The sequence below is a fragment of the Rousettus aegyptiacus genome, unplaced genomic scaffold, assembly GCF_014176215.1.
Source record: "Rousettus aegyptiacus isolate mRouAeg1 unplaced genomic scaffold, mRouAeg1.p scaffold_m13_p_3, whole genome shotgun sequence".
In the NCBI taxonomy this organism is placed as follows: Eukaryota; Metazoa; Chordata; class Mammalia; order Chiroptera; family Pteropodidae; genus Rousettus; species Rousettus aegyptiacus.
In genome coordinates, this window is record NW_023416306.1 from 18,733,929 (window position 1) to 18,761,383 (window position 27,455).

Genomic DNA, 27,455 nt, shown 5'->3' on the forward strand with positions numbered 1-27,455 from the left:
GTAAGTTCAGTTAACATATTGAGTCATATTTTTCAGCTTCTGTGAGGATTATGAATAGCTTTATGAAGGAGGGTAGGGGAATCAAAACTGGAAACTGTCACTTTGAAGAATATCTTCCCACATTGATTTTTCGAGAGACTTATCTTCTCTTCTTATTCATTCTGTTTCTAGATAGTTCTCTACTTACGAATGTGCCTAGCTCACAGTGCAGGAGTGGTGCCCACCTCTCAGAGTTTGGCTGATATGCAAGATCATGCCCCAGCCATTGGACGCTATATAAGGACTTTAATGTCAGGCAACCAGGCGACAGCCACCTCATCTTCTTCCAAGAGTGGAGAAACCAACCCTGTTCAGATCTACATTGGCCTGCTTCAGCAGCTGTTAGCAGGTGTTGGAGGTATGAGGTCGTGATTCTGAGTATAGATATTAAAGCACTTAAGCAAAAATCTAATATTAAACTCAGTTGGGTATTTATAGCAAAATTATTTTCTCTTCAGTAGCTGAACATTAGCCTTTGTTTCTTTTCTAAACTGATCTGATTCATTTTTGATACACTGTTTCTCATTTTAGAAAGAAATGGTAATAATAGATAATATATTTTTACTTTGTAAGGGGGTGTGAAGAATAGGACATCTTTTTATGGATAACTAGTCTAAATTCGCAGTATTGAATCACATACTGTATTTAGGTTTATTTTTGTTTTGTAGAACTGGAGAACGCCTCCTAAAGCTTTAAAAGAATTTAGCGAACCCTGTATGTTTATCACTTTTCTTGAAATTAAAGTGGTTCTGAATTCTTTTTTATTTAGGTTTGCCAGTCATGTACTGTCTCTTGGAAGCTGTCTCAGTGTATCCAGAAAAGTTGGCTACCAAATTTGTAGACAAAACAGAATGGATAAAGGTATATTCTGTGCATTTCTTTTTGATTCTATATGTTTTAAATGTCAGTCTCATCATTTTGTCTTCCTGCCAGTTCCTATGACCTGTTATGCCTTTAGGTCATTTTGAAAATTCTCTAATCATCAAAGAAGCATGTAGGTTATTATCTCAATGATCCATCTAGTGAGAGTGCAAGATAAATTGAGTCATATGAGTAAAACATTATTTTTCTGTTTTAAAAGTTTAATAGAATTGTATAGTTTAAATTTAAAAAAATATGTAAATTGTCTTCTTTGCATTACTGTTTCCCACTTACCCGAATCCCTCAACTTTCTGCCCCTTCTTCGGTCGCCTGACATATATAGGTTATCATTTGTTTATACACGGTGTATCTTCTTGAGTTTTTTTATGCATACACTCACATGAAAAAAATAAGCATTTTTTTATTTTTAGTTTTCTCCTTTAACACAAGAGGTAGCATAGTTTTTATACTATTTTATACTTTAGTTCTTTCACTTACTACTAGAACATGGAGGTATTCCTACATAACTACAGAGAGAGCATCTTCTTTGTTTTAGCAGCTTCATTGTTTTCTAGGGTATGAGTGTTCCCTATTTATTTAGGCCCTTACCGATGGTCATTTAGGGTGCTTTCAGTCTGCTGCAATGAACAGTGCATCATTTTGAATATGAAGAAGTATTTTTTAGGTGGATTCCCCCCAGAAGTTGACTTGAGGATGTGTGCTTTTGCAATTTTGATAGGTAGTGCATGTCCTCCATGTGCGTGGTACCAATTTACACTCCCACCAGTCATGTAGGAGAGTGTCCTTATCCCATGGTCACACCAAAAGTATTGCCAGGTTTAGCAAATAAAAATATGTGATGCTCAGTTAAATTTGAATTTCAGTTAAACAATGAATAATTTTTTTAGTGCATGTATGGCCCATATAGTTTTATATACCTTAGGTGTTATATAATGCAGTTCTTTTTGGAAAATGTAGCCTGAATTATGGTAAAATGTACAGATTATCTCTTTATCTGTGAAAGAATAAATGTAACTTACAAAGAGGTGTGAGTATTGTACTTCTCTGGAAAATCTGCTATCGTGAAATTGCTTCCAGTTTAAAAGGTTTTTAATTTTTTGTGAATATTTTCTGATTTCAAAATGATGTTAAAGTTTTCGACTTTTGATCTTGTAGATCAGGGGTCATCAAATTAGAGTACATGCGCCAAATCTGGTCAGCTTCCTGTTTTCATACAGCCCACAAGCTAAGAATAGTTTTTACATTTTTAAAGGGCTGAAAAAATCAAAAAATGAATACATTTCCTGACATGTGAGAATTAAAAGTGTTCATAAAGTTTTACTGGAACACAGATACTCCCATTTGTTTATCTATTGTCTGTGTCTGCTTTTGCATGTCAGTTGTAGAATGGAGTTGTGATAGAGACCATATGGTGCACAAACCCTATGTGGCACTTTATAGAAAACATTTGTTGACCTCTATTTTCGATTATCTGTGTATTAATTCCACTTGTCTTATACTCTATCTTTGATGAAAATGCACAGAAGATTTTTGGTATATAATTCACCTTTTATTTTGAAATAATAGCTTGTATTCTTTTCTCAGGGATACCAATAGATTGAACAATATAATGTATCATTTATTCTTTTAATTTTAAATGTTAGGTATTGTCCGCAGGAAGATGATTACATATCATGTATGTATTTCTTTTTCTGCACCGCGCAGAGTCTGATGAATAGTAGTAAAGAAGAGATGCGTGAACTGGCAGCATTGTTTTATTCTGTGGTGGTCTCTACAGTGTCGGGAAGTGAGCTGAAGTCAATGATAGAACAGCTTATAAAGACTACAAAAGATAACCATGTATGTTACCAGTTTGATCTTCATTCTTTTTTTGTGGGAGATAGTAGAATTTTACAAAAGCATCTAATATATTTTTAGTTTTTGTGTTCTCATTTGTAAAATAAATTTTTATGATCGTAAGGATTAACTGAGATAGATAATACATTGATTGACTCAGTTCATTCAGCACATTTGTGTGCCTTGAGTCTGATAGGCACTGTTTTAGGTGTTGGGAATGCAGTGGGGAGTAAGTACCTGAGACTCCTTGCTATTATCTGGTGCTCAGAAATGTTCCTTTTTTCTTTCCCATCCACTGCCACGTATTATTGTGCCTGTCCTATCAGAAAACACTGTCAAAACCATGTGCTTTTAAATATTTTATGGCATACCTTTCGTTTGGAGGTTTTAGCAGTTAGGATTTGTTTATTGGGTTTGGTTGGCAACAGGGAGAATTTATGCTTGAAGATTATGATGGTATAGTTACATGGGTGCTATAATAGGAGCATGCAAGAGAGTCATCTCACCCAGAGTTGGAGAGGGAGAGGGATTAGGGAATCTAAATCTCGAAGTAGATCGGGACTACATATAACTTTCGGAATTATCTGTGTTAGAAATTCAGTTTCTCTTGTGTTAAACCTGATTCATTAGCATCCATTGGAATGATCACTTTATTCTTTGGCCTTATGTTTTGTTGGAGGGACACAGTTATTTCAATGCATTCTTGCACATGTGAGAGAGAGACAGACATATGCTCTTTTGTTGTTATACTCAGAGCCCAGAGATACAGCATGGATCTTTGCTTGCATTGGGATTTACAGTAGGAAGATATCTGGCTAAAAAGAAAATGAGAATGGCAGAGCAACGAGACCTGGAAACCGATGCTGACTTCCTGCCTGAACAAGAGGAAGTCATTCAGAGCGCCACAGAAACAATAGGTGATTAATGTGCTCTCATGCTGGCTTGGGTGCTGCAATTTTTGAATTAGGTTAAAATTTAATATAGCATTTGAATCTCTTTTTACAGCAATGAACTTTAAAGTCACAAGCCTTTTCACAAACCTTATTCGATCCTAAGTAAATTGTTTTTAATAATAATAAAAGTGCTCTTTTCCTGTACATTTTTTTCAACATGTTTGTATATGACCTGATTGTGTTATGGGAAAGCTTTAAACATTTAAAAAAAAGGACACTATTCTATGTCCTGTTTCCATCGTTTTTATTAGAGTAAACATTAACAAATTATCAATTAGAAGATACTGTAGACTTTGATTTTGTTTTGCTGTGGACATTGCTGGTTGCTTTGGCTCACAAGGGTAATAGTATTTTATTCTTAGTTTTGTCCAAATATGCTTACAGGGTCATTTTTGGACAGCACATCTCCTCTCCTGGCAGTTGCTGCCTGTACAGCCCTGGGTGAAATTGGTAGAAATGGCCCTCTCCCGATCCCCAGTGAGGGGTCTGGCTTCACCAAATTACATCTTGTGGAAAGCTTACTAAATAGAATACCCTCCAGTAAGGAAACAAATAAGGCAAGTCTCTATTTTTTTTCCTTCTGATATTATTTCTATTTATATATGTGTGTGTATGTGTATATATACATATATATGTGCACAACCACAATTGTAACGAGGTAGATGGCTTTGCAGCTGGAAGAGGTATTTAATGGAAAAAGGAATAGTGAAGAGGAAAGTCTAGGTGACCATTTAATTTGAGTTAGGGATGATTTGTGCATAACCTTTGTGCACCATTTGATCCAATTACTCCAATTTAGGCTCATAATTATTAAGATTTGGGTAAAGTGTTAAATGCATCAGGTAATGCTTTTGTGTGCAAAAGCTAGATAATAAAGTGTTAAATATTGTTATGATTTCAGACCAAATCTAAATCTTAACCTCTTACAGCCAGTTTGGTTTTAAGAAGGCTGGGCATTAGTAAGCAGTGTGAGTAATCTATGAGGGAAAGGATACCTATAGTTTTTTAGTTTTAGATAAAAATTTTATAGACTTTAAAACATTTTCTTTGTGGTCAGAACACCTTAGTGTTGAAATATGAGATGATTTAATGAGAAGAATAATTATTTTACTACAAGTTTAGTAAACATGTAATCTTATTCTTGGTCTCACTACTGTTTAAAACTTTCTGAGATCATACAGTATAGTTTTTAGTAGTTATTAATCATTACCAACCACTGTTGAGCACTTGTAATGTGCCAGGCTTATGCAAAATGCTTCACATATAATTGAATCCTCCAAAAGATCTAGTGAAGTAGGTATAATTATCACCTGTATTTTCCAGATGAAGAAATTGTGTCACAGAGAGTGAGATAACTTGCCTATGGTTACATACTTGTAAAGGCTACTAAAATGATCAGGCTGTGTCGTTTGATTTTAGGTCCTGCGGGCCCAGAACCTACATTTTTAAGTGTTATAGTTTGAAGGAATATAAAGCTAATTAAAGGCTTTCTTCTTTTTTCTTTTGCAACTGTGGACTCAGTTTTATGTCTTTCTCCCTCCATTGCCTTATAGACATAATTCTGTAAAGTTAGATACTTAAAAACAAACAAAAAACCTGTGCACTGCTACATTAGTTAGACTGCCCCTCCCTGCTGTCTCGTTGTGGAAACGTTGTTCTGGGGTATAGCTGTTATAAACACTGTTTAAGAAAAAAACTGTCTTCTTCCAGATGAAAGAACGAGCAATCCAAACGTTGGGATATTTTCCAGTTGGGGATGGAGATTTTCCTCACCAGAAACTCCTCTTGCAAGGTCTGATGGATTCTGTGGAGGTATTTATTATTGCTATCTGATTGTTAATCAAAAATTCAAACAAAAGGCATTTGTTTTTTATTTTTTTAGTTGGACTATAACATGCTGTGAGATTTTAAATTCACCTTTCATTTATTTATTTACCAAGTACTTATTGCATGCCAACCTTGGGCTCATCACTGTGGCAGGCATGGCATTGACTAATCATGTAGGAAAGTCTTTATGTCATAATTTTTGAGTAAAGCACAGTGCACTGTGGGTAGAAGGGAAAACTTACTCAATCAGCTAGATGTGGGGAATAGGTGTGAGTGTTCCAGTTGCTCTTGTGTCTGATGACTTAGCTTCTGTCCTGCCGATAAATGCCTGGTATAGTGGAGAAGACTTGCCATTTGACAGCTGCTGCCCAGTGTGATAATTGTCTTAGCACAGCTTGATCTAGCCCCTGATTCAGCCTTGATTCTTGTCACTTACTTAACATTTTTGACGCCAGCCTCTCCGTCCTTCCTTGCTCCGAGCTTTTGAAAGACTCATACTTCCTTCTTTCTCAGGTCGTTGCTGGGTTCCCTGGAAAGCCTTCTTGACCCTTCAAACTAGTTATTTGTGCTGTTGTTACTCTCTGTGCTTTTTTCCCCAGCATTTATCATGGCGTCTAATTGCCCACTAGATGGAAGGCAGAGTCGGTTTTATTCCCGACTGTAAAACCAGTGCCTAGCAGTGTGATTGTTAGTGGTGGGACCTCAGTAAGTATTGTCAGAGTAACCGAACCTGAAGAGACATTTGTGTATAAAGCAGTAGACTCACAAAGGACGGCATGAGTGGTACTTCTGTCCGGGAGAATTGGTGCAGGCGTTTTGGAGGTGAGGTTGCTGCAGGGCCTTAAAGGATAGGAGTGAGGAGAGTTGGGAATGAGGACTCAGGCAGCTAAGTGATAGAGCAAGTATTCAATTTTAGGGCTCTGGATTCTTAATTTAGTATTATGTATATAATATATATACACACACATATATATATAGACCCACGTGTGTGTGTGTGTGTGCGCGCCCGTGTGTGTGTATCATTGTGTATTTACTGTCCATAGTTAGATTTAATTCAGTATTTTAAGGTGAAATTTTTTGGTAGTGAATTATGCCCGTATCAGTTTCTCCGTGGATGTCACTGACGTTGTAACCACTTGGGGGAAAGTGTTATGATGTCTGCTTTTTTCACCTTTTTTCTTTTTTAAAATCTATGAGAAAAGATGGATTTCTTTTAGTTTTGTTTAAATAAATGAAGGTTTGTCTGAATTCTTAACTTGCTATTGAAGCTATTATTTTAAGAATTTATAAGTACAGAAATATATGAAAAACTGGAAACATAATAGATTAAAGGATAAGAATGAAAAAAAGCATGAATCAGAGAAGCAAATATCTTCACAGTCAGCTGAGACAAAGTTCCAAAGTTTTCTTTTGTTTTCTTATTTAACTTGTTATCATAAAAAATTTCAAATATATATACAAAGTAGAGTGATTATCATGTAATAAATCCCCATGCGCCTAATTTTATTTCATCTATTGACTTCGTCTTATTTTGGAATATATAAAGCAGTCTAGATATAATATTATTCATAAATGGAGTTAGGGAGTTTTGTTTCTGCTTATAATGCCAACTTTATTGTTTTTAACAATAGGAAACATGTAAAAAAAGGGCACATGAAATGAATCCCTAATACTGGATTCTCTTTGTTGAAATGCCTTTTTCTCAGCTTAGACCAGGGAAGCTGTGGGCCTGAAGCCCTTAAATCTTTTTCTCTCAGGATAGGAAGTGTGTGATACAGCATCAAGACATTTGTTTGAGATTAGGCGCTGCTAAACTGTTGTCTGTCTGCTTTGTAGAGTTCTCTCAAAATGCCATAATATTTCCATATTTCTCATGCTTTCTGTTTTTTATTCTCTTCTATTCCCTTATTCTTAGATTTCTTAACAGTTTATAGTAAACAGAAAAATTCCAGGGAGAACTAAGACAGGTCCAATTCTGTATTGAGTCAGTGAATCATATTTGGGAAGTGTGTCAAAAATGTTAAACTTTTTGAAATTTGACAATATGTCATATAGAATTTTTCTGACATGATTTTTGAAACAATTTCGAATTTCCAGTGCAATCGTAAGAATAATATAACGAGTTACTTTATACCCATTATTCAGTTACCGAATTTTAACATTTACCATATTTGCTTTATCATTCTCTATTTTTTCTGAACCATTTGAGAATAACTTGTAGATATCATGTTAAAGATTGCAAAGAGGAGTTGGTGGTATTAAGTTATAATGGCTGCTACTTAGTGTGCAGTTACTACAAAGTAGGAATTCACTAGAAGCTTTCTGTACATTTACCTCATTAAATCATTACAGCCTGATTAGGTGGTGATGGTATTATGTTCATATTATCTGTGAAGAAGTTGAGACTCAGAGTTTAAGAATAGGCAGCTGATGAGAGACAAAGCTAGAATTTGCACTGAGACCTGTGTGGCTTCAAAGTCCATGCCTTTCTCTTCAAAGATTAAAAATCATTGTGTAGTTTTCTATTGAAGGTGAGGAGTGCAACATAAACTTGGAAAGAGATCTTCATGCCATTCTTACCTTCTCCATTCCTTTACCCTATCTCACTTTTAAACCACCCCATTAGCCAAAAGCAATTCAGCTGAGTCACAACAAAGCGTGCTGAGAAACAAGATATTAAGCAGTCTTTCTGTAAAATGGACGTGTTGGGGGCAATTCTGTCTCTGATTCATGGCTTTTGTTTCTTTCATTGCAGGCCAAGCAGATAGAACTGCAGTTCACTATCGGCGAAGCCATTACCAGTGCTGCGATAGGAACTAGTTCCGTGGCTGCCCGAGATGCCTGGCTAGTGACTGAAGAAGAATACACTCCTCCCGCAGGTACCAGATGTTCAGCTAATTGATTTATAATCATCAAGTGACCCTTTTCTTTCTATTCTCTTTATCAGATTTGAAGCAAAAGAAAAAGTTAAACATTCCATTTTAACTTTTTCACATATTTAATATCTGTCTTACCAGTTTGGTTCAGTCAAGAAAAATAATTGGTTAAAGGAGAGTGAGCATGTAATAAATGAGAATTTTTTTCAAGTCTTTTGAAAGGCAAGCAGGAGAGGTAGCTATGGGTTACCCTTAAATTTGTGCTCTTTTCATGATAATTGGTGTATTTAGCCAGTTTCATAAGTCAAGACATAACAGTTTCCAAATCACGTGCCCCTGATCCTTTATGACATAAGGAAGCTTCAGTGTCTTCTGTTCACGCTCCAAGTGCCACTGGCTTTCAGTGACTACATAGTTGAGCATGCAGTTTCTGATTGCATATTAGAAAAACTATGCATTCATAGGTTTTGTGTTTCGTGAATACATTAATTTAGTTATTTCACTTAGTGTTATAGTTAAATTTAACACTGCTGTGATTACCTGCTTCCTCGTTCACCTGTTGTTGCATTAGCTATCATAAAGAGATTTACAGGAAATAGAAAACACACTTTTCCTCAAATTCTATTTAGGGGAGCTGCAGTTTGATGGAAGCCAGGTAGAGTCAATACTCTGAGGCTTCTCTTTGGAAGTATATGAAGCAAGGTAAGGAGAAATTTGTGAGAGGAAAGATACTCTAGGAAGGGAAGCGACTGTTGTTAATAAGTACGCAACCAAACTGGAGGTGTCAACTCAGTTTGCACGTGAGAGGTGATGTCAGGGACTTGATAGAAGTGAGAGCCCACTCACACTTGAGAGTGGATTTGCTATAAAAGGCATGTTTCTGAGTCCATGGAATTCTACTTAGTGACCTAAGCAAATGAAGGTTAATAGTAAGGTACCTAGGTCAGTCTTCAAATTTCTGAACTTTTTCTGTGTTGTTTCAAACTCTAATTGGAAGCTTGGATCCTGCTGGGTTTTTTGGACATCCAAGAGTCTCAATTAAATTATCCATCAGGCGTCAGGGTTCTTCCGTCTTTATGTGTTTAGGGAAAGGAAAACAAAATATTGTGGTGAAGTGGGTGATGATGAGTCTTTTACCTAAATTGCAATCATCCATGTTCTATTCGTCATTCCCCACCGAGTACTGCTCAGCTGTTTGGGTTTTCGTTGCAGTGTACTAATCTTACTTTGACTAGAAGAAACAGCATTTGAGAAGCCGGTGAGGGCCCTAGGTCTTAGCCATCTTTGTATCTCAAGCATGTAACACAGTCCCTGGCACATTGTGGGAATCTAATAAGGGCTCGTTAATTTGGTAATTGTAGTTGCCCAGATAGAACTGCAGGCTGCTAAGACTGTGGTTACGAGAAAGTAAAAGAAGGGCTCTGATCTGCCTGGGAACTAGATTAATGTGACTGGTGAGGAGCTGATGGCACCTAGTGCCTTTTTCTGTAGCCAGGGTTCCTGCGTAGGTGGGATTGTCCACTAACACAGCTCTGCCTTCTTCAGGCCTTTTTCTGTTTTTGTGAGTCTAATTCTGGCTTTTTCTCTTTTTCTTAGGAATGTTACCATTCTAGGCTTCTCTCTTACCCATTTCAAGCTTTCTGAAATCTTATTTTACTTGTCCTCTTCTTTTTTTAGTTTAATTACCGAGATGTGTTTTCACCCAGGTCTTCAGCATATGCCAACACTTTATTGGGACATTTTTCACTTAGTTTGTACAAGACCGTTTTCCTAGATTTTTTCCTTTATCTCCGACCTCTTCTCCTTCACTGCTCGTTTTCCTCCACACTCCACATTGGTGTTAGGATACCCCAGATCCCCCATACTCATAGCTTACTCCAGTCTATGTCGATAACCCCCCAAAGTATAGCTCTGTCTTAGAACCATTGTATGTTAACTCCAAAGCTGTACTGCCAACAGTTTATTGGGCTTTTCGCACACAGGTCCCATAGGCACCAACATTTCTATATGTCTAAGTCTGAAATTATCTTCTCTTCCTCTTCTTACCCTCTGAAATAGTATGTCTTCTTCATTTCCTAAAATTGTGTCCCTCTTTATTTCCTGCCTCGATTAATGTTAATACTGTTTCTATCCAGTTTCCCCAACACAGTGAAGACAGAGAAGGGAAAAGATCCCAGGCCGAGGCTGGGGAGAAGATCAGAGTTAATGAAAACTGAAAGAAGAGGGGTTGGGGGTGGGGTGGGGGGAGCCAGGACAGAAGAGTGAGAAGTGTCTGCCGCGGGGCTCAGGCTTTGGATGTGATGGTGTGGTCACTGAGGAGGAGGAGGGAGTAGTTAGTTTTCAAGGTAGTAGTTGTTTTATTTTCATTTTACAAATAATCAAAATGTGTTCTGTCTCATTTTTCCATTTCAGATAGTGATAAATGTACAATTTTAGTGATTTCCTAAGACCTTTTTAGCAGCTGACTTCATTTTCTCTAGAAACAAAATAGTCAACATATGAATTTTTTATCATAGTCAGAGAGGGTTAAGTAGTAAATTAATTCAGTAAATATTTATTGAGTGCTTAATATAAGCCAGGTACAATTCTAGGTACTGGCCATGCAAGAATGATCAAAGCAGTTGAAAATTGTGCTCCCATGGAGTTTACATTGGAGTGGAAGAGTTGACAAGAAGCAAAATAAGGGAAAACATGTAGCAAGCTAAGTAGTGATAAATACAATGGAGAAAAGTAAAGCAGAGAAAGTGGGTAGATAAAATTTGGATGGTAATTCAGAGTGCATAGGGCACCCGTTCTCAGGAAGGTGTCTTGAAGGTGAAGACTTAAAGTGGGTAAAGGAATGAGCTGTATAGGTTTGGAGTTGGGGAAGAGCATTCACGGCAGAAGCAGTAGCAATTGCAGCAGCCCTGAAGCATGAATGTTTTGAGGTCAGTGGGACTGGAACAGAGCAGTGAGGAGACCAGGAGTAAGAGGCAAGGTCAGAGAGGCAGTGGGAAGCCAGATAATGGGGGGCCTTTGATAGGAAGCAGTTGCAGCATTGTGAACTAAGGAGAACCACGGTCGAACTTATATTTTAAAAGGGTCATTTTAGTGCTGTGTTGAAAGTCGATTGAACTGGGCAAGGGCAGAGCAAGAACAGGTAGGAGGCTACTACAGAATTCCAGGTGCGAAGCAGTGGTGACTTCCACCATGGTGGTAGCCTGGAGGTGGTGAGAAATGGACGCGTAAAGGTATTTGAAGTACTGCCAGTAGGATTCCCTGTTGGATTAGATATGAGGTGTCAGAGGAGTTATGGACGACTTTAGAGTTTTTGATATGAGCAGCCAGAGGAATGGAGTTGTTACTTAAGATGGGGAGGCTCTGGGAGATAAACTTGTGTGGAGTAGGGGTGGGAGAGGTGCAGGGAAGACTGCTTCCCCGACTCTTTTTCCTCCACACCCCTCCTGGGCTGTGTTGGAATGTCCGAACTCACCCATAGGTGAGCTAGGGCCAGCATCCTACCCACTTTCTCCGCTTTAATTTTCTCCATAGTCCTTACCGCTGTTTAGCATGTTGCATATTTTCCCTTATACCTGGAAGTCAGTTGGATATAGGAGCATAGAATTTTGAGGCATTCCAAGTTGGAAAATATTTGAGAGTATCACGTAAAGATATTATTTAAATCCATAAACCTGGATGTGATCCCCAAGGAGTGTGTAGGACAGAGACGAGGTCTAACAACTGAGCTCTGGGGTTCCCCAGAGTTTCGAGTTCTGGTAGTTGAGGAAAACCAGGGCAGAACGTTGAAAAGGATCATTCTGAAGTAGGGGCGTCCTGGAAATGAAAGGAAGAAAAGTGTGAAGGGGTGTGTGGCTCGGATGGGATAGGGATCAGCTGGGTCATACAATGCTGATGGATCAATTAAAATGAGAACTAATCATTGAACTTAGCAGCCGAATTGGTGACTTGTATGAGTAATTTCTGTGGAGTGGTGAAGATAAAAGCCTGATTTAGGATGGGTTCAAGAAAAACTGAGAGGAGAGAAAAATGTACCATGAGTACAGACAACTAGTTTGAAAGGTTTTAATGTGAAACAGTGGTTCCCTGAAGCAATAAAGGAGAAAAATGTCACAGTCACTGGAGGAGGAAAGTGAGGTCAAAAGCAATTGGATTTGTGTTAGTTTTTAGATGAGGGATGGGAAGGATATAGTAGAGAAAGAAAAATTGCTGAGACTAGAGACAGCGGTATGATTAAAAAAATAATGATGCAATTGTTTTAGAGAAGTTCAAGGGTCACAGCAATATGAAGAGGAAGGTACGGAAGTTTTCCATATAACCTCTACCCCTCCACATGCATATGTGGCCTTTTTTCATTCTAGGGAACTAAAATTACCTGAGTACCTTTGAAAGTTTGTTTAGCTTATGCTGAGTTTTGACATGGATGATTATTGATTCTTTCAGCAATTTACTTAAACATCTTAGTCATTTAGATTTTAATATAGGATTGAGTAAATGTTGATTAAAATTAATTTTTTCAGGAAACTCTATTCAGTTCTTTTACTTTTTTATCATTCTTTGCTTTTCTCTAGGAGCTAAAGTGAATGATACAGTGCCCTGGGTGTTGGATGTGATTTTAAATAAACATATCATTAGCCCCAACCCACATGTGAGGCAAGCAGCCTGCATCTGGCTCCTCTCCCTTGTGAGGAAGCTAAGTACTCACAAAGAAGTGAAGGTAAGCTGTCCTATACATGAAATCAGCTCTACTGGAACCTGCTTGTGAAATAACTAATAGTTTAAAGGTGGTGGGTAGGAGAGCATATTAAAGTGAGGGCCAAAGCTGAGCTGAGGGCCATTAACTATTAACAGATATTTTGAAATAAGCTGTAGATGAAGGGATGGAGGATAATATCTATTGGCTGGAAGATGATTCTAAGCTTGAAAGTATACGGTTGGAAGTGGTAACGATGGGAGGCTCAGACTGCGTGCATTAGACTGCCTGTAAGTGGTCCAGCCTTCAGATAGTTTGGCCGTCTTCAGAGATGAGGGCGCTGCAGAGCTTGTGAACACCTGGGGTCCTAGATTTTATAGGTGTTGTGTACCTGAGAGCAAGATTCTTATTTTCCCAAAGAGGTAGAGTTTCAGTTTTCTAAATGCCTTTTTTCTTCTTTCAGTCTCATCTGAAAGAAATTCAGAGTGCATTTGTGTCTGTTTTGTCAGAAAATGATGGTAGGTTATTGGTAAATATTTGATTTCTAATATTATTAAACTTGTATTTAAAGTTTGTAAAATCTGGATTAATGGACATATAAGAATGGTATAGGAAACTCAGTTCTTATTTTCTAATTAACTCACATTCTTCAATTTTGCATTTAAAAATGGAGCTGAGGCCTTTTTAAACCTAGTATTTCTACTAAATAGTAGCTTTCTTCTACTTCTGATTCCTTTTCCCTTTGTGTTCTAAGCCAAGAGGGAGCGAACGTATGTGTGTTAGACATTTAAATAGGATCTTTATTTTATAAATTGTTTTAAACATATGGACTTGTGTTAACTTTTCATTAAAAAAATTAGATGTAGTTGTATTGAAATTCCACGAGTCTGTTCTGCCTCTCACGTGTACGACTTGCAGTCCATCGATCCTCTGTCACTATGCACTGCACACCAGGGCCCAGCAGGGTTGACTTGGTTTATGAGGTGGATCTTCTGTGAATGTAGCCCTCTTTCATAGGGGCTTTTGAGGGCCACATCCACTGAAGTGATTTAGTACATTTTTAACAAAATAGGCAGATTGATTCTATTTTTATAAATTTACTTCGATAACATTTTGGGTTAATGTTACAAGTTTTTAAAATTTTCAACTTGATGGCCGGTAGACAAATTTTTTTAAAAGTAATATTACTTTATCTGACTTTCGTGTAGAACTTAGCCAAGACGTTGCTTCAAAAGGCCTTGGGTTGGTATATGAACTGGGCAATGAACAAGATCAACAGGAATTAGTTTCTACACTTGTAGAGACACTGATGACTGGCAAAAGGTACAGTGAACTTGAAAATTTCGGATTTGAACACATAGGGCGAGTTTTGCACATATCGAGAATATGCAATAGAAGAATAAAAATTCAACTTTTCATTTTTCTGTTTGTCAAGTCTTTTCTGAATTGCAAGTTAATGACTGTTAATGCTATGGATATCAGTCTAATCATCCGATGTGTACTGTTTAGAAAGCAAACTAAACCACTATTTAGAAACATGTCACTGGGGTAAGCTTTGAATGATCTCAGGATAGTTAAGGCATTATATTACAAAAATACCATAGTGAATTTTGGTTAAATGAAAGTGAAGACATGGAGAGGAAGTTTGCATATCATTCATAGTCTGATCTGTGAAGAGTAGGGGAGGGGTATCAGTCGTGTAATTGGTTGGTGCTTAATGTTGCTTTCCTTGTAGGAATGATAGTTTTTAATGTGAGACCTCACTTAATTCAGCGTAACTTTATATGAGATGTCTTTTATATGGGGTCTATTCATTTGTTTATCCTAGATTTCATTTTATAAAATTCTCAGGCTGATGGAAAGGATTAGTCAACACTGACATCTTATAATTGGTAGATACTGATAGAGAACTTCATTTTATCAGTTTGCAAATGAAATGTACCAATTAGTTGAAAGCTAGTATAAAAAATTTGAGGCTAATTGAAATTCTTACCCTTGTTTTGGTTTAGAGCTAAACATGAAGTTTCTGGAGAGACAGTGGTATTTCAAGGGGGAGGCCTTGGCAAAACACCCGATGGGTAAGTGTGTTAAATCTGTTGGCCAGTCATTGTAGGCATCTTTAGTCTGGTGAATAGAGCTCTCACGAAGTTGATTTCCACCCTCCTAGGAAATGTTGTGTTAGTGGAAGAAGGAAACTTCCATGGAAAAAACCTAGCATTGTAGTTTGGGTTTTCTGGGAAACAGACTCTGAGATGGAGATTTGTATGCTGGCACTTTATTAAAGGGTGTCTGGGATCATCACCCTGGGAGGAATTAGGAAGCAGGATAGAACAGACGACTCAAGGAGGAGCTGACCTGCTGCCAGCTCTTTAGCAAACACTGACTTCTCAAGTTGCACTGGAGCTGGGCTTGGGTGACCCTTCAGAGTCTTCCCGCTTTTGGGGGCTGGGCCTTTATGTCCCCTCATCATGCCTTTACACCCCCTCAGTGACTGACCATTGGCTGCTGTCAGGGAGGACCTGACCTTGAGCTCAGGGATTCCTGAGGGGCATCTGGCAGCATAGCTCAGCATTCATGGCACCTAGTTTTTTGGGGGTGGGTAGGCACGTGGGATAGCAACTCTACTTGGTATCTGGGAGTCCACCAGTTTAACATTTCAGAGTAATTCCGAGAGCCCACCTCCTTTATCTCATCATTATTCCATTGTGGTTACACTCTTGCTTTTCCTCTGAAAATCCTCAGGTCGAGCTGCAGCATGCTCGGCCTTGCTGTGGCGCCACGCAGAGCCCTGCTTCAGAGCTGTCTGCAGCGTTAGAAGGCGGCACTTAGTTCTGTCCTGGACGCGCTCCCTTAGCTTGCCGTTTTCATATAGAGAGTTATTTTCATTTCACTTACTCTCCCTGAAGACTTCTGAGTTCTTAAAAAATGTTCTGTTCCCCTCCACCACCCCAAAATAACTGACACAAATGATCAAGTTTTGAGCAAATATTATTTGTTCAGAGGAAAGTTAACAGGAGTCAAAGATGTTATTACCAAGATTGGAGTGCTGTAGTTTAGCAAAGACTTAGGGAATACACAGGTTGTTCCAAGTGGCTCTCACGATCGTGAGTTTTGTGCACAGTGTAATGAAGGGTTGCTGAGCTGTTTCCCAAAGTGCTGAGGGCTCCACCTCTGTGGGAGCTACATGTGTGTTTATGTTACGTACCAGGCCCTGCTGATAATTGATTTAGGTGACTTTTTAATATTCTTCTCAACCTGATTCTCTGCCTCTATGGTGCTCACATAACTCAATATTGGAAATACAGTGAAAACGTAATTTTAAAATGTCCAAGTAATTGGTGGTGTAATTATTATTAGGCCAGGTAGAGAGAACACATTATTGCATACTTTTTGTTTGTTTCCAAGCCAGGGCCTCTCCACCTACAAGGAGCTTTGTTCTCTGGCAAGTGATCTTAGTCAACCAGATCTGGTGTATAAATTTATGAATTTAGCCAACCATCATGCAATGTGGAACTCTAGGAAGGTAAGTTGATATCACTGGACAGTTTTTATTCTTTTACTTTTCTCCAAAGCCAAATCTATCACATTGGCAGATGGTCGCAACTGAGATGCAGAGTGTTCTGTAAAAGTGTGATGAGAGAGAGCCACATGGCTGTACTCCTGATTGGAAAAGCTGGGACACTCAATCAATCAGGCTCAATCCAGGGACAAATTTGGGAGGGAGAATTCTGTGATCCTCATATATTTAATATGTTAATATTTTGCTATAACAGGTGTATCTAACCCACTTCATCTATTTTTTTAGGGTGCTGCTTTTGGTTTTAATGTAATTGCTACCAGAGCTGGAGAACAGCTGGCTCCTTTTCTGCCTCAACTAGTTCCTCGTCTCTATCGTTATCAGTTTGATCCCAACCTTGGCATTCGGCAGGCCATGACAAGTATTTGGAATGCACTGGTCACTGATAAAGCAACGGCAAGTATCTGAATCCTTGTACAAGATTATGCAGGAGATTTAAACCCAGTGCCCATCTTCCTTTCTACTTTGTATACTTTTTGTTAAAACAAATAAACTTTCTTTTATTCCTTGCTTTCTTCCTTCTTTGAAGATATCAAATGTGCTTATGACAACATTTATTGAAATCTCAAAAATGGAAACAATCTATATGTCCATCGGGTGGCTGGTTAAGGAAATAGTAGTATATTCCCATGAATGGAATACTGTATGTCGCAGGTACTATTGATGCAGTGGAGAATGGGTCACATGGTTCCTAACCTTCAGGTTCACTTAGCTGAGGAGATAGACAGGAAGCGGGCAGTTAGTATATGTGGTTTCTCCTCTTTGTTATCTCTTATCTGGTGGCTTCTCATACTCTATTCTTCCATATGAGTCCCTTTTACTCCCTCAGCTTTATCTTTCTAGATGAGCTCATCAGTTGTGGGGCATAGAATTGTCTTCTTTATTGTAATGGTTCCCAGTCATATTTTCGGCCCAGATAAGACTTGTGCTCCTGACTTGCGTGTCTAACTGCTGCTTGACATCTTCACTTGGATGTTGTTTTAAGACACCTTAGACTTAACATGTCTGGAATAGGACTTGAAAAAAACAAACTTCTCTCTCTCCTTTCTCAGCATTCATTCATTTACCCAAGCCTGGAAACTTGGTGTCATCCTTGATTTTTTGCCTGCCTTACCCACATCTTCATTTGAATCCAGTAGCTTCCAAAATGTTCCTTGAATCCACTCTCTGCTTTCCTTATTTTTTTCCTGATGAACAAGTTGCCTTCCTTCATTTAATTATCAACAAAAAAAGTGATTTTTGTTTGTTTGTTTTACTGTAAATTAGATTGTGCCATTTTGGGTTAAAATCTTTTTAGTGGCTTCACAGTTCACTTTCAATAAATTCCATGGACCTTACCGTGTCTCTTCAGTCCCTGCACATGATGTGGCCCTGTCCTCTCTCTTCAGTTTGATGCTAGGTTGAGTGTGGTAGGCACTTGAGGGCTCAGTTTTGGAGGCTTGGTGAGTTCCGTTTGCTCTAGGGGAGGATTCAATACCACTGGGTCAGCTGAGCTCTAACAGGTGAGTTGACATTATAGCTTCAGGTATAGGCCTAGGCTCTTGAGATGTGATTATCATTTCCATATGAGTGAAAGGTGAAGCCACAACTGTGGATGAGATCACTATGGAAAATCTTTAGAAAAGGAGACTTAGGAAGACATCAGTTTGTTAAATCTTATGGCGAGTTAAGTACCTCTCTGTCTTGGTTCTCTTACATATAAGTAAGGACAACAAAACCTCTCCGACCTGAAAAAGTGGAAAAGCCATAAGTTTGGAGGTTCTTCGGATTAGCATAAAAAAATTGAGTCTATCATCACTTTCTTATTGTTACTAGATCAATGCGTGTACATCAAAATGAAACAGAAGCTTAAAAGATTAAAGTCGTCTTTCATTCTGAGCAATCATAATGCTTCTTTATGTGCCAGACACTGCACATGGTTATCAGGGATGCAGAGACAAGTGAGACACTGTTCCTGCCCTTGAGGTCTCAGTGTGATGGAGCAGCACAGTCTTTGTCCAGTCTGATATGTGCTTAAGAAGGTGCTGTGGAGACACAGGAAGAGTAGGCCAGTCTTTTCTGCGAGGTGATGCCTGGTTTGAATCTTGAAGGACAAGTAGGCATTGGCCAGACAAGTAGGATACGGAAGGAGAGTTTGAGTAGAGATGGGAATGGAGGGAGGTGAGATAATAGGACATGAGACTTTTAGACCTAGAGGAATCACAGAGGACTTTGTATCCACGTCCAGGTGCTTGGACTTTATTCTCATGTAGTGAAAAAATACAAGGATCAAGGTTGCATTTTAAAGTTATCACTCCGGCAGCTTTTAGCAGCCAAATTGGGAAAGACTAACGGGTTAAAAGGCCTTGAGAGACACTAAGGCTGCTACATTAGGAGAGATGGTCATTGTGGTTGAGAGATAAAAATTAGATTATTTGATGGCTTTTACATTTTTAATTTCATTCTTTTTGCTTTCATTAGGTGGACAAGTATTTGAAGGAAATTCTTCAAGATTTGATTAAGAACCTTACCAGTAATATGTGGCGAGTTCGAGAATCCAGGTATCATTTTTGGAGATAGAAAACCAGTCAAATACAACTGATTTTTTTTTCCTTCAAATTTCCAAGTTGTGTAATTTGTGTCAAACTACTAAAAAGCATATTTTTGGTTGGATTAGACATTTATTGTTATTTAACTTTTTTAACTAGTGGTTTTCCTAAATTATCTTAGTTTTTATAAGTATGAAGTTAAACTAGAAGATCACTTACTAAATTGTTAGACATCAAGATATATTTATATGCCATCCTGACTTTATAGGATGGAATTTATGTATACATATATAGTTTATGTATATTCAGTGCCTACATTGTGCTTGGCAGTGTGCTAGGCCCTAGGAGTACCTAGTGGTAAGTCAAAAATGATGTTATTTCAAAAAGATTGTATTATAGTTGTGGGAAACAGACATTTGATGCCTGTAAATGCCATTGTCTGTGGTATATTTGAGGCACCAAGGAGGAAATAGTCATTGTCTTGGGATGGGGCGGTTACAAGACCAGAAATATTGGCAGAATCCATATTCTCATTTGATAAGAATGTTTTGGAGCTTTCTTGATCAAATATTTCAAATCAAATTGTTTATTTTCAGCTGTTTGGCTCTGAATGATTTATTGAGAGGAAGACCCCTAGATGACATCATTGATAAACTTCCAGAAATTTGGGAAACTCTTTTTAGAGTGCAAGATGATATAAAGGTATTGTAGAAATAAGTCTTTATTTATTTGTAGAATAACTTAAACTGGAATTGTTAAATTTGTATGTGTTTCAAAATTCAATATCTAGTTTTAAAAAATCACAATTTCCCTTCAAAGTTTCAGTTTTGATGTGTCTATCGAGTTGCAAAGTGTTGTTTCTCTTTACATCTAAAAAGCGACATTTTTTTTTTAAGGTGGCTATTGCTTGGCTTTCAATAGAGATTTTATGATACTGTCAATCAGGGACAAATAACAGTTTGGAGATAATCCAGACAAATTATTTAGCTCAGTTTTATAAATCAGTTTTCCAAATAGCATGACCAGTTCCTCTGAATTTTTCCTGGGCAGTATAAATATTATATATTTTAATATATTACCATTAAAATTAGGTACTTCAGTTTTACCTTTCTTTTTGCTTTATTCGTTAGAGATTTTTAAGTCTTTCAGAATCCTCACATAGATTTATATGTTTTTAAAAATATATTTAGTTTCTAAACTTATACCTAGTAGCTGTATTTTTATAAGGTCAAAATAGGTCACACCTAATGAAAAAAATATATGTGGCATGGCAATATGTTCCTTGATGGGCACAGAGCCTAATGAAATACAATTTTTTTTTTTTTACCTGGTATTGAAAGTAGGATTTTTCACTATTCTGTGTAGAGTTGAAGGTATTTATTATGCATCGTGGGTTAGATGAGAAGGAAAGTCTCTAACTTGTATTTGCCAAATGTTTTTTTAATTTTTAGGAATCTGTTCGAAAAGCAGCAGAACTAGCTCTGAAAACGCTGAGCAAGGTGAAAACTCTTATCTTACATTGAGGGTGAAGTGGGGCAGGGTTCTCAGTAACAATGACAATAATGTAATTTTTTCATTGTAAAATGACATTGCAGAATAATTGGCATCATGTTATAGTTCACTGTTTTTACAATGAATGAGAAACTGGGTGCTATTACACTAGAATACTAGTATTTTTAACAAAGTATATATCTGGTCTTTTTAAATGGTGAGCTTCTGTGGATCTTTTTGTAAGATATGATTTCCACTTGACCCTAAAGAACACATTAGTCATTTAGATCAAACAATATCTGTCTTTTCTTTTTACTATTGCTATGTCTATGTGTTAATCTGCCTTTCATATTTATGAAGTTGGCAAGTTTATTAGTTTCCCACTTGAACTTAATTTTGTGACCATTTGTGGACTTCTACATTGTAGCTGTATAAACCTTGCCATAGACCACTTCGTTAAGTGCTTTGTTATACCTTTTCTCATTTTATTTTCAACTATTTTCTGTTTCACAAATTGGAAGACTAAAACTTAGAAAGTAAAATTTATTACCCAATTTTCCATTTACTAATTGGCAGACATAGGACTCATTCTTCTGTTTCTCCCTGTAGTGTCATCGAAAGTAGATGCACTCATTCTTTTCTATGGGTATGGGAAATAGGATGTGTTTTGTCAGATGAATGCTTAATTGGGTGAGAGTTCAGTTTCACTAATTTCCTTGCTCTTTGTATGTGAGGTTTGTGTGAAAATGTGTGACCCTGCCAAAGGAGCAGCTGGCCAGAGAACCATCGCTGTCCTTCTGCCTTGCCTTCTGGACAAAGGAATGATGAGTCCTGTGACAGAAGTTCGAGCCCTCAGGTGTGAATCAACTGGTGATTGGGATGTATTAGATTTGTCTAGTTTCTAGCCATTTAGTAGAAACTGAGTTTCTTTATTAGATTCTTAAAAGTATAGAGAAATGCATTGAGGAAAACCCCAGATGACCCAAGAGCATTTGTGAAAAGTTGTGAGAACATTTTTGCAGAAATGTTCTCATGAGAACTTTGCTTTCAACTTGTATTCTGCCATTCTGCCTCTACCTTGAGTAAAGTGTGTTATTTTATTGTCATTGGCCTCTGTCCCCCACAAGCACATCTTCCTATTATGCCATAGGTTTGTGGGAGCTTGCTTGTGTTCTATATCACTTAGCAATATCTCACAGTTTATTAGGTTTAAAATAAACTGTTTAACACCTGCAGTTATTAAATATAAAAAAAATGCACTCACACATTTAGGTATTTATGGCTATTTTAGGTTAAAATCAACAGTGAAGGATTCCAGTTTTGTGTGTTTTTGTTTTTAAGCTAGAATGGTATCTAGGAACTTTATTTGTTCCATTTATTTCACTATTAAAATTAGATGAAATTAATAACACCACCAGTATTTCATTGTAAACTAAATAGTTGATGAGGGAGAGTTATTTTTAGAAGGATTCACCAAACAAATGCAAAGGAATGATAAAGTTAGGTTATCACCATTTTACTCTCTTCAGTAGAGTCATTTAGGTAATGATCTTTAGTCCATTCTAAACCCACTGGTGGAAGGCTGATGGGAACTTTATAATGGGTGGTTCAGGCTAACCAAACTTTAACCCACTATATTCTTAGCAGACACACACATGCAAAAATAGGCAGACATTACGTACATCCTGATGTGATGAAATAGGACATGTAGAGCACCATCTATGAAATATTCTTGTTTTGTAAAAAAATTGAATCTGAACTTGATTTAGCCTGCCGATCTGTACAAGCGACAGAGGAACATGTTAAGTGACACCATCAAGATACAATCAGTGAGGACAAATTCTAAGAAAAGAAAGGATGAAGGGCACTGCTAAGAACGATTCAAGAAGTGCAGTAAATTGCAACATGTAGTTGGAACCTGGATCTGGTTCTAACAAAGAAACTGTTAAAGACATTTGTGAAACAGTCCGGGAAATTTGGATATTAGCTCTTGTGAAGGTATTATTAATGTTTTTAAGCTGTAAAATGGTACTTCAATTATGGTAAAGAGTGCTTGCCTCTTAAGTGATACATACTGAAGTTTAGTTAGATATGCTTCGAAATAATACAATGGCAAGGGAAAAAGTATGTGTGTGTGTGTATGGTAGATGTATAAATGAAACAAAATTGGCCAAAGGTTGCTAATTGTTGTATTGCATAGCGAATACGTAGAATTTCATTTGTGATTCTAATATAATATATGCATGGATATTTCTATAATAAAAAGTAAAAAAAAAAAAAAAAAAAAAATAGTACTAAGACCAGGCTCTGTAACTGAGTCTATTCCTCTAGGCATAAACTGCAGGACTTCCTCATGATTAGAATCATAGGGCTTCTTACTTTTGTTAAAAGGACTCAGGAGTTGTGTTCTGTGTGTCTGTAGCATTAACACCCTTGTGAAGATCAGCAAAAGTGCAGGAGCCATGTTGAAACCACATGCACCAAAACTCATCCCAGCTTTGCTGGAGTCCTTAAGTGTATTAGAACCCCAGGTTCTCAATTATTTGAGCCTCCGGGCCACAGACCAAGAAAAGGTGAGTTGACAACACAGTCTTTTGGGTAAGTGTCACGGAGGAAAAGCCCTAATAAGGTGCTGAGAGCCACCCGAACAGTCCATCCATTGTCCCTACACGAATTGCATGACTTGAATGATACTTTCACCACTCTTGAAACAGCTCAGTTACTGTAACCACATGTATTTTTTTACAAGGAGGAAGCCCACACACTATTTTGTGAATTAGATGAAAATGACATTTCCATTCAAAAGATGCATTAACATTTAACACAGTTTTTTGTACATGTTTTACTTTTTTTTAGGGGTTGGGTCTATACTTTCAGAATCCTTCTGTGGACCACTCCTACCCTGCAAGTAAAGAAAATTTGTATCTAGACTTTGGCATAGTCCAAAATTATCCTGCTTTTTAAGATATAATGTAGTTGCCTAGTCTCTGATCAGTCATTTTTTTAAAAAAAACTACAGATGAAACATTTAGTATGAAAAAGCAACAGAAAGAATAGAAAGTATTTTCCTAAGGAGTCCCCTCTCCCTATCAGCACAGTATCATTTCCTGAGGAAAACTTACTGTCAGCAGTTTCCTGTGTCTTTTCAAATTTTTATATAGTCATAGACTACAAAACCAAACAAACGTACTAATCTTAAAATAGAATCAGACTATGTATGTGATATATGTTGTTCTGCAACTTGATTTTTATCAATAGTAGGTCATGTCTGAATATAGATCTCTTTAATTCTTTTTAAAGTGTATCTACCTATTCTCCATATCTTTGCCAATATCGAATAACATCAATCTGATAAGCAAGAATCTCATTGATCTGATTTACACTTTCCTGTTATTAGTATTGTCCATTGTATTTTCATATTTTATTAGCTGTTTTTATTTTTTCTGTGAATTGTGTGTTTTATTCCATGCCTATTTTTGTACTTAGGTTTTTACATTTGTCTTTATTAGGACTATCTAACCTTGTGTTGTATGGATTATAAATGTTTTCTACCAGTTGACTGTTCGATTTTCTGTCAGTTGCTTACACTCTTGTAATAACTTACTCTCTTTTTCCTTTGCCTCTCATATTGCTGTTTCTTTTCTATCATTCTTCCCTCTTTTAGCAATAATCTTGCTTCTTCCTAGGTTCTCACCTTCGAGGCAATGTGAATTAGGAAATATAAATCCTAGTCCAGAATTTGCAGCCCTACGCTTATGCCTTATGTCTGAATAGTGTTAACCTCTCCTACAGCATAGTTGTTAGAGTAAAATACCACTGTAGACGTGAAGGCCCTTTTCAGAGTTAAAGCAATAAATACATGAAATTTTTTGTTACTTGACATAATTTTTAAAAGCCTTTGATAGAAATTTATTTAGTCTGTTTCTTTATTTAGTGGAATGGAGAACCTAAGGCTCAGAAGGCTAGACGACTTGCTCAGAGCCATATTATGTTAATTTCTAACTGTTGTCTGAATTTCTCACCTGTAGCGAGTTGCTGCCTCTGTAGGTAAATGATTAAGTGTAGGTCAAAAGAAATTAGAGTTAGGCTTATGTTTGACTTTGTTGTATCTAGATATTTTTAAAAATATTCTTCAATTTGGCATAAAGGCCTTTTATGAGAATGTGTGGAGGTTCTTCTTAATTAATTGAATGTGCTCAGTGACTTCGATTTTTGTTCTCAGGCCGCGATGGATAGTGCTCGACTCAGTGCTGCCAAATCCTCTCCCATGATGGAAACAATCAACATGGTCAGTGCCCAGTGTAATGAGAAAGCTTCAGTTTGTTCGTTTAGCTTAGAGTGCAGTTGCTCAGTTTTCAGGTTATACTAAATGAAGTAGAGATTTAAGGGCTAAGTCAAACACCTACTGTGATCCTGTTTTTTTCTTAATACAGTTCTTTTTGTCTTCTGTATTACTAAATGGAGTAAATAATTTTCCAAATGCTAGAATCCATCAATCCAGATTTGTGTTCAGAGGAGAACAATATATTAAAAGGTATCTGTGTATCAGGTTCCGATTTTTGTCTCTGCTTGAGCACTGTCTTTGGAAGGACCTAGGTCCATGTAGGCTGGAGGTATTCAGGGAAGTAGGCAGCCTAAAGGTGGGAGAAGAGAATTGAGCAGGGTCACTATGTTGTTTATGTCATAGGAAGTGGCTTATAGAAAAGAGCTGCTTGGCTCCAGAGTTCTAAGTTCTCAGTTTCTGGACTCTTGGATTAGGAGCCACCAAAGTTGCTAAAGTTGACTTTAATGCTGTCTGCACCCTGGAGTGGTTAACTGAGAGCTTGGAGCTACTGGAAATTGTTTTGCTAAGCAAATCACCTGTTGGAGAAGAGAAGTAGATATTTTTAGGGCTTACTGAGCAACTATTACCAAAATTGGTCTAAGGATGCCATGTCTTAGGTGGGTTATTGGGGAGAAAAGAAAGTTTAAAGAAATAGGAATAGTTAGCAAATACCTTGTAGATATGCTCATTAAAAATAGAATATATTTCATGCCATTTTCAAAAATACAGTTTAGAAAATTCCATAAGAAGTCGACTTTAGTAAGGTGATTCAGTAGGGGAGGCCCACCAAAGGTCAGCTTTTATCTAGGTCTTTTATACTAAACATGGATTGATACAGAGGACATAGGCCAGAGAGATGCTTTTTTCTTGGGTAATCATTATTTATTTTACCCTTTAGTAGGTCAGTGTTTTTCATTATTTTTGTTTTGAATTTAGTGTTGAACCCCACTGGTGAAAGCTTTTTCTATTTGTAGTACAATGATGGTTTTAACATTGAAATCAGAGCAAAATCAAACCAGTGATTTTTCATCTTCATGTCAAATCCAGTGGGTACATATTCGACATGGACAGTTTTTAATTGAAGATGTGGTATGGACTTAAATGTTTGCTAAGGTTAACTTTATATTTATTCTCTTCCAAAAGTGCCTGCAATATCTTGATGTGTCGGTGCTGGGTGAACTAGTTCCTAGATTATGTGAACTGATCAGAAGTGGTGTAGGTCTTGGAACTAAGGTAAGTAAGTGTATTTTTCACAAAGAATAATTTTCATTAGGCCACAAAAATGTAATAGCCATCATGTTTGAAATTCATATTTTTTCATAAAACCTAATACTTTGTTACATTTTATTTTTATGGTTGCACTAATCACTTGAAATATGTAACGCATTCAGGAAATGCAACATGTGACTGACTTTTTTAGTGAAATCATTTCTGTCCCCTGGTTGCTGTGTACATACCCTCTGGGTCCTCATTCATTATCAGTTACTAATGGAAATGCTCATCCAGTTGTCAAGGCATGGTTGTTTTAGTTTTTTCACAGAGGGCTCAGCAGGTGTTTGGACAGAAAATGTTTTTCTCTTCAAGATTTTGACCCTGCCCTCTACTCTTTAAAATAAACAATTTACATTTTTTTTTCTCCTGACAAAAAAATAACGCTTTTTTTTTTCTTGAGCACTTGCTCGTATTTATAAACTTTTGCATTTATAGATCAGGAGAGAGTTAAAAATTGTCCTAAATTTACCACCCAGAAATAATTGCTGTTAATATTTCAAAGTGTTTCCTCCCAGCCCCTCTTCTGTGCTTGTGTCTTCTGTATTGTCCTCTTTAATGACTCTCTGACACTCTGTTGGTTGGCCGAAACATCGTTTATTTTAATCCACCAAGGAACGTATGATTTGTTTTCAGCTTTTTTTTTCCATTAAACGAAGCATCGTTTTTACTCTCTTGAGATTCCTCTGAAGCTGTTTCTTTTGGTTAAATTTCTAGAACTAGAAGTGTTAGAACAAGGATAGACACGATGATACATGTTGCCCTCCTGAAGGATCGAACCACTTTTCTTTCGTACACGCAGTGCCTGAGAGCACCATCTCCCTGCTGGAGGTTTTGAAGAAATCTCTGCATTGCTAATCTAAAATAAGAGTTTTCCTCTTCGTAGATTGAATCCTGGAGGATCCCAGGCTTCATGTATATCTTATCTTTAAATCTTTGACACCTTAAACAAAGGCTTTGATACAGCATTGTGACCATCAAATTTAGACCTTTGCTTTTGTAACCCTGTAGGGAGGCTGTGCCAGTGTCATTGTGTCATTAACTACTCAGTGTCCCCAGGACTTAACACCTTACTCAGGTGAGTTTGTCTAACCATATGTGGTGATATTTTTGTCATCTTACATGACACAGTTTTAAAAGGAAAAATAATTATGATTCAGATA

The 27,455-nt window shown here is 37.2% G+C and overlaps 1 protein-coding gene across 4 annotated transcripts in view; it reads left to right on the forward strand.

Annotated features, from left to right (window-relative positions):
- ECPAS (Ecm29 proteasome adaptor and scaffold) overlaps nucleotides 1-27,455 on the forward strand; it is an 87,780-nt gene that overhangs the window by 49,588 nt on the left and 10,737 nt on the right. For all 4 annotated transcript variants that reach the window (XM_016129999.2, XM_016130001.2, XM_016129997.2 and 1 more), the window contains 21 exons: nucleotides 172-397; nucleotides 809-900; nucleotides 2,626-2,760; nucleotides 3,512-3,674; nucleotides 4,095-4,267; nucleotides 5,421-5,522; nucleotides 8,293-8,416; nucleotides 12,982-13,127; nucleotides 13,567-13,621; nucleotides 14,312-14,426; nucleotides 15,113-15,181; nucleotides 16,509-16,626; nucleotides 16,909-17,076; nucleotides 19,141-19,220; nucleotides 19,805-19,910; nucleotides 20,660-20,707; nucleotides 21,434-21,555; nucleotides 23,122-23,272; nucleotides 24,922-24,987; nucleotides 26,167-26,256; nucleotides 27,304-27,370. In XM_016129999.2, coding sequence (XP_015985485.2) covers nucleotides 172-397; nucleotides 809-900; nucleotides 2,626-2,760; nucleotides 3,512-3,674; nucleotides 4,095-4,267; nucleotides 5,421-5,522; nucleotides 8,293-8,416; nucleotides 12,982-13,127; nucleotides 13,567-13,621; nucleotides 14,312-14,426; nucleotides 15,113-15,181; nucleotides 16,509-16,626; nucleotides 16,909-17,076; nucleotides 19,141-19,220; nucleotides 19,805-19,910; nucleotides 20,660-20,707; nucleotides 21,434-21,555; nucleotides 23,122-23,272; nucleotides 24,922-24,987; nucleotides 26,167-26,256; nucleotides 27,304-27,370 — 2,416 coding nt within the window. The remainder of the gene's footprint in view (nucleotides 1-171; nucleotides 398-808; nucleotides 901-2,625; nucleotides 2,761-3,511; nucleotides 3,675-4,094; nucleotides 4,268-5,420; nucleotides 5,523-8,292; nucleotides 8,417-12,981; nucleotides 13,128-13,566; nucleotides 13,622-14,311; nucleotides 14,427-15,112; nucleotides 15,182-16,508; nucleotides 16,627-16,908; nucleotides 17,077-19,140; nucleotides 19,221-19,804; nucleotides 19,911-20,659; nucleotides 20,708-21,433; nucleotides 21,556-23,121; nucleotides 23,273-24,921; nucleotides 24,988-26,166; nucleotides 26,257-27,303; nucleotides 27,371-27,455) is intronic.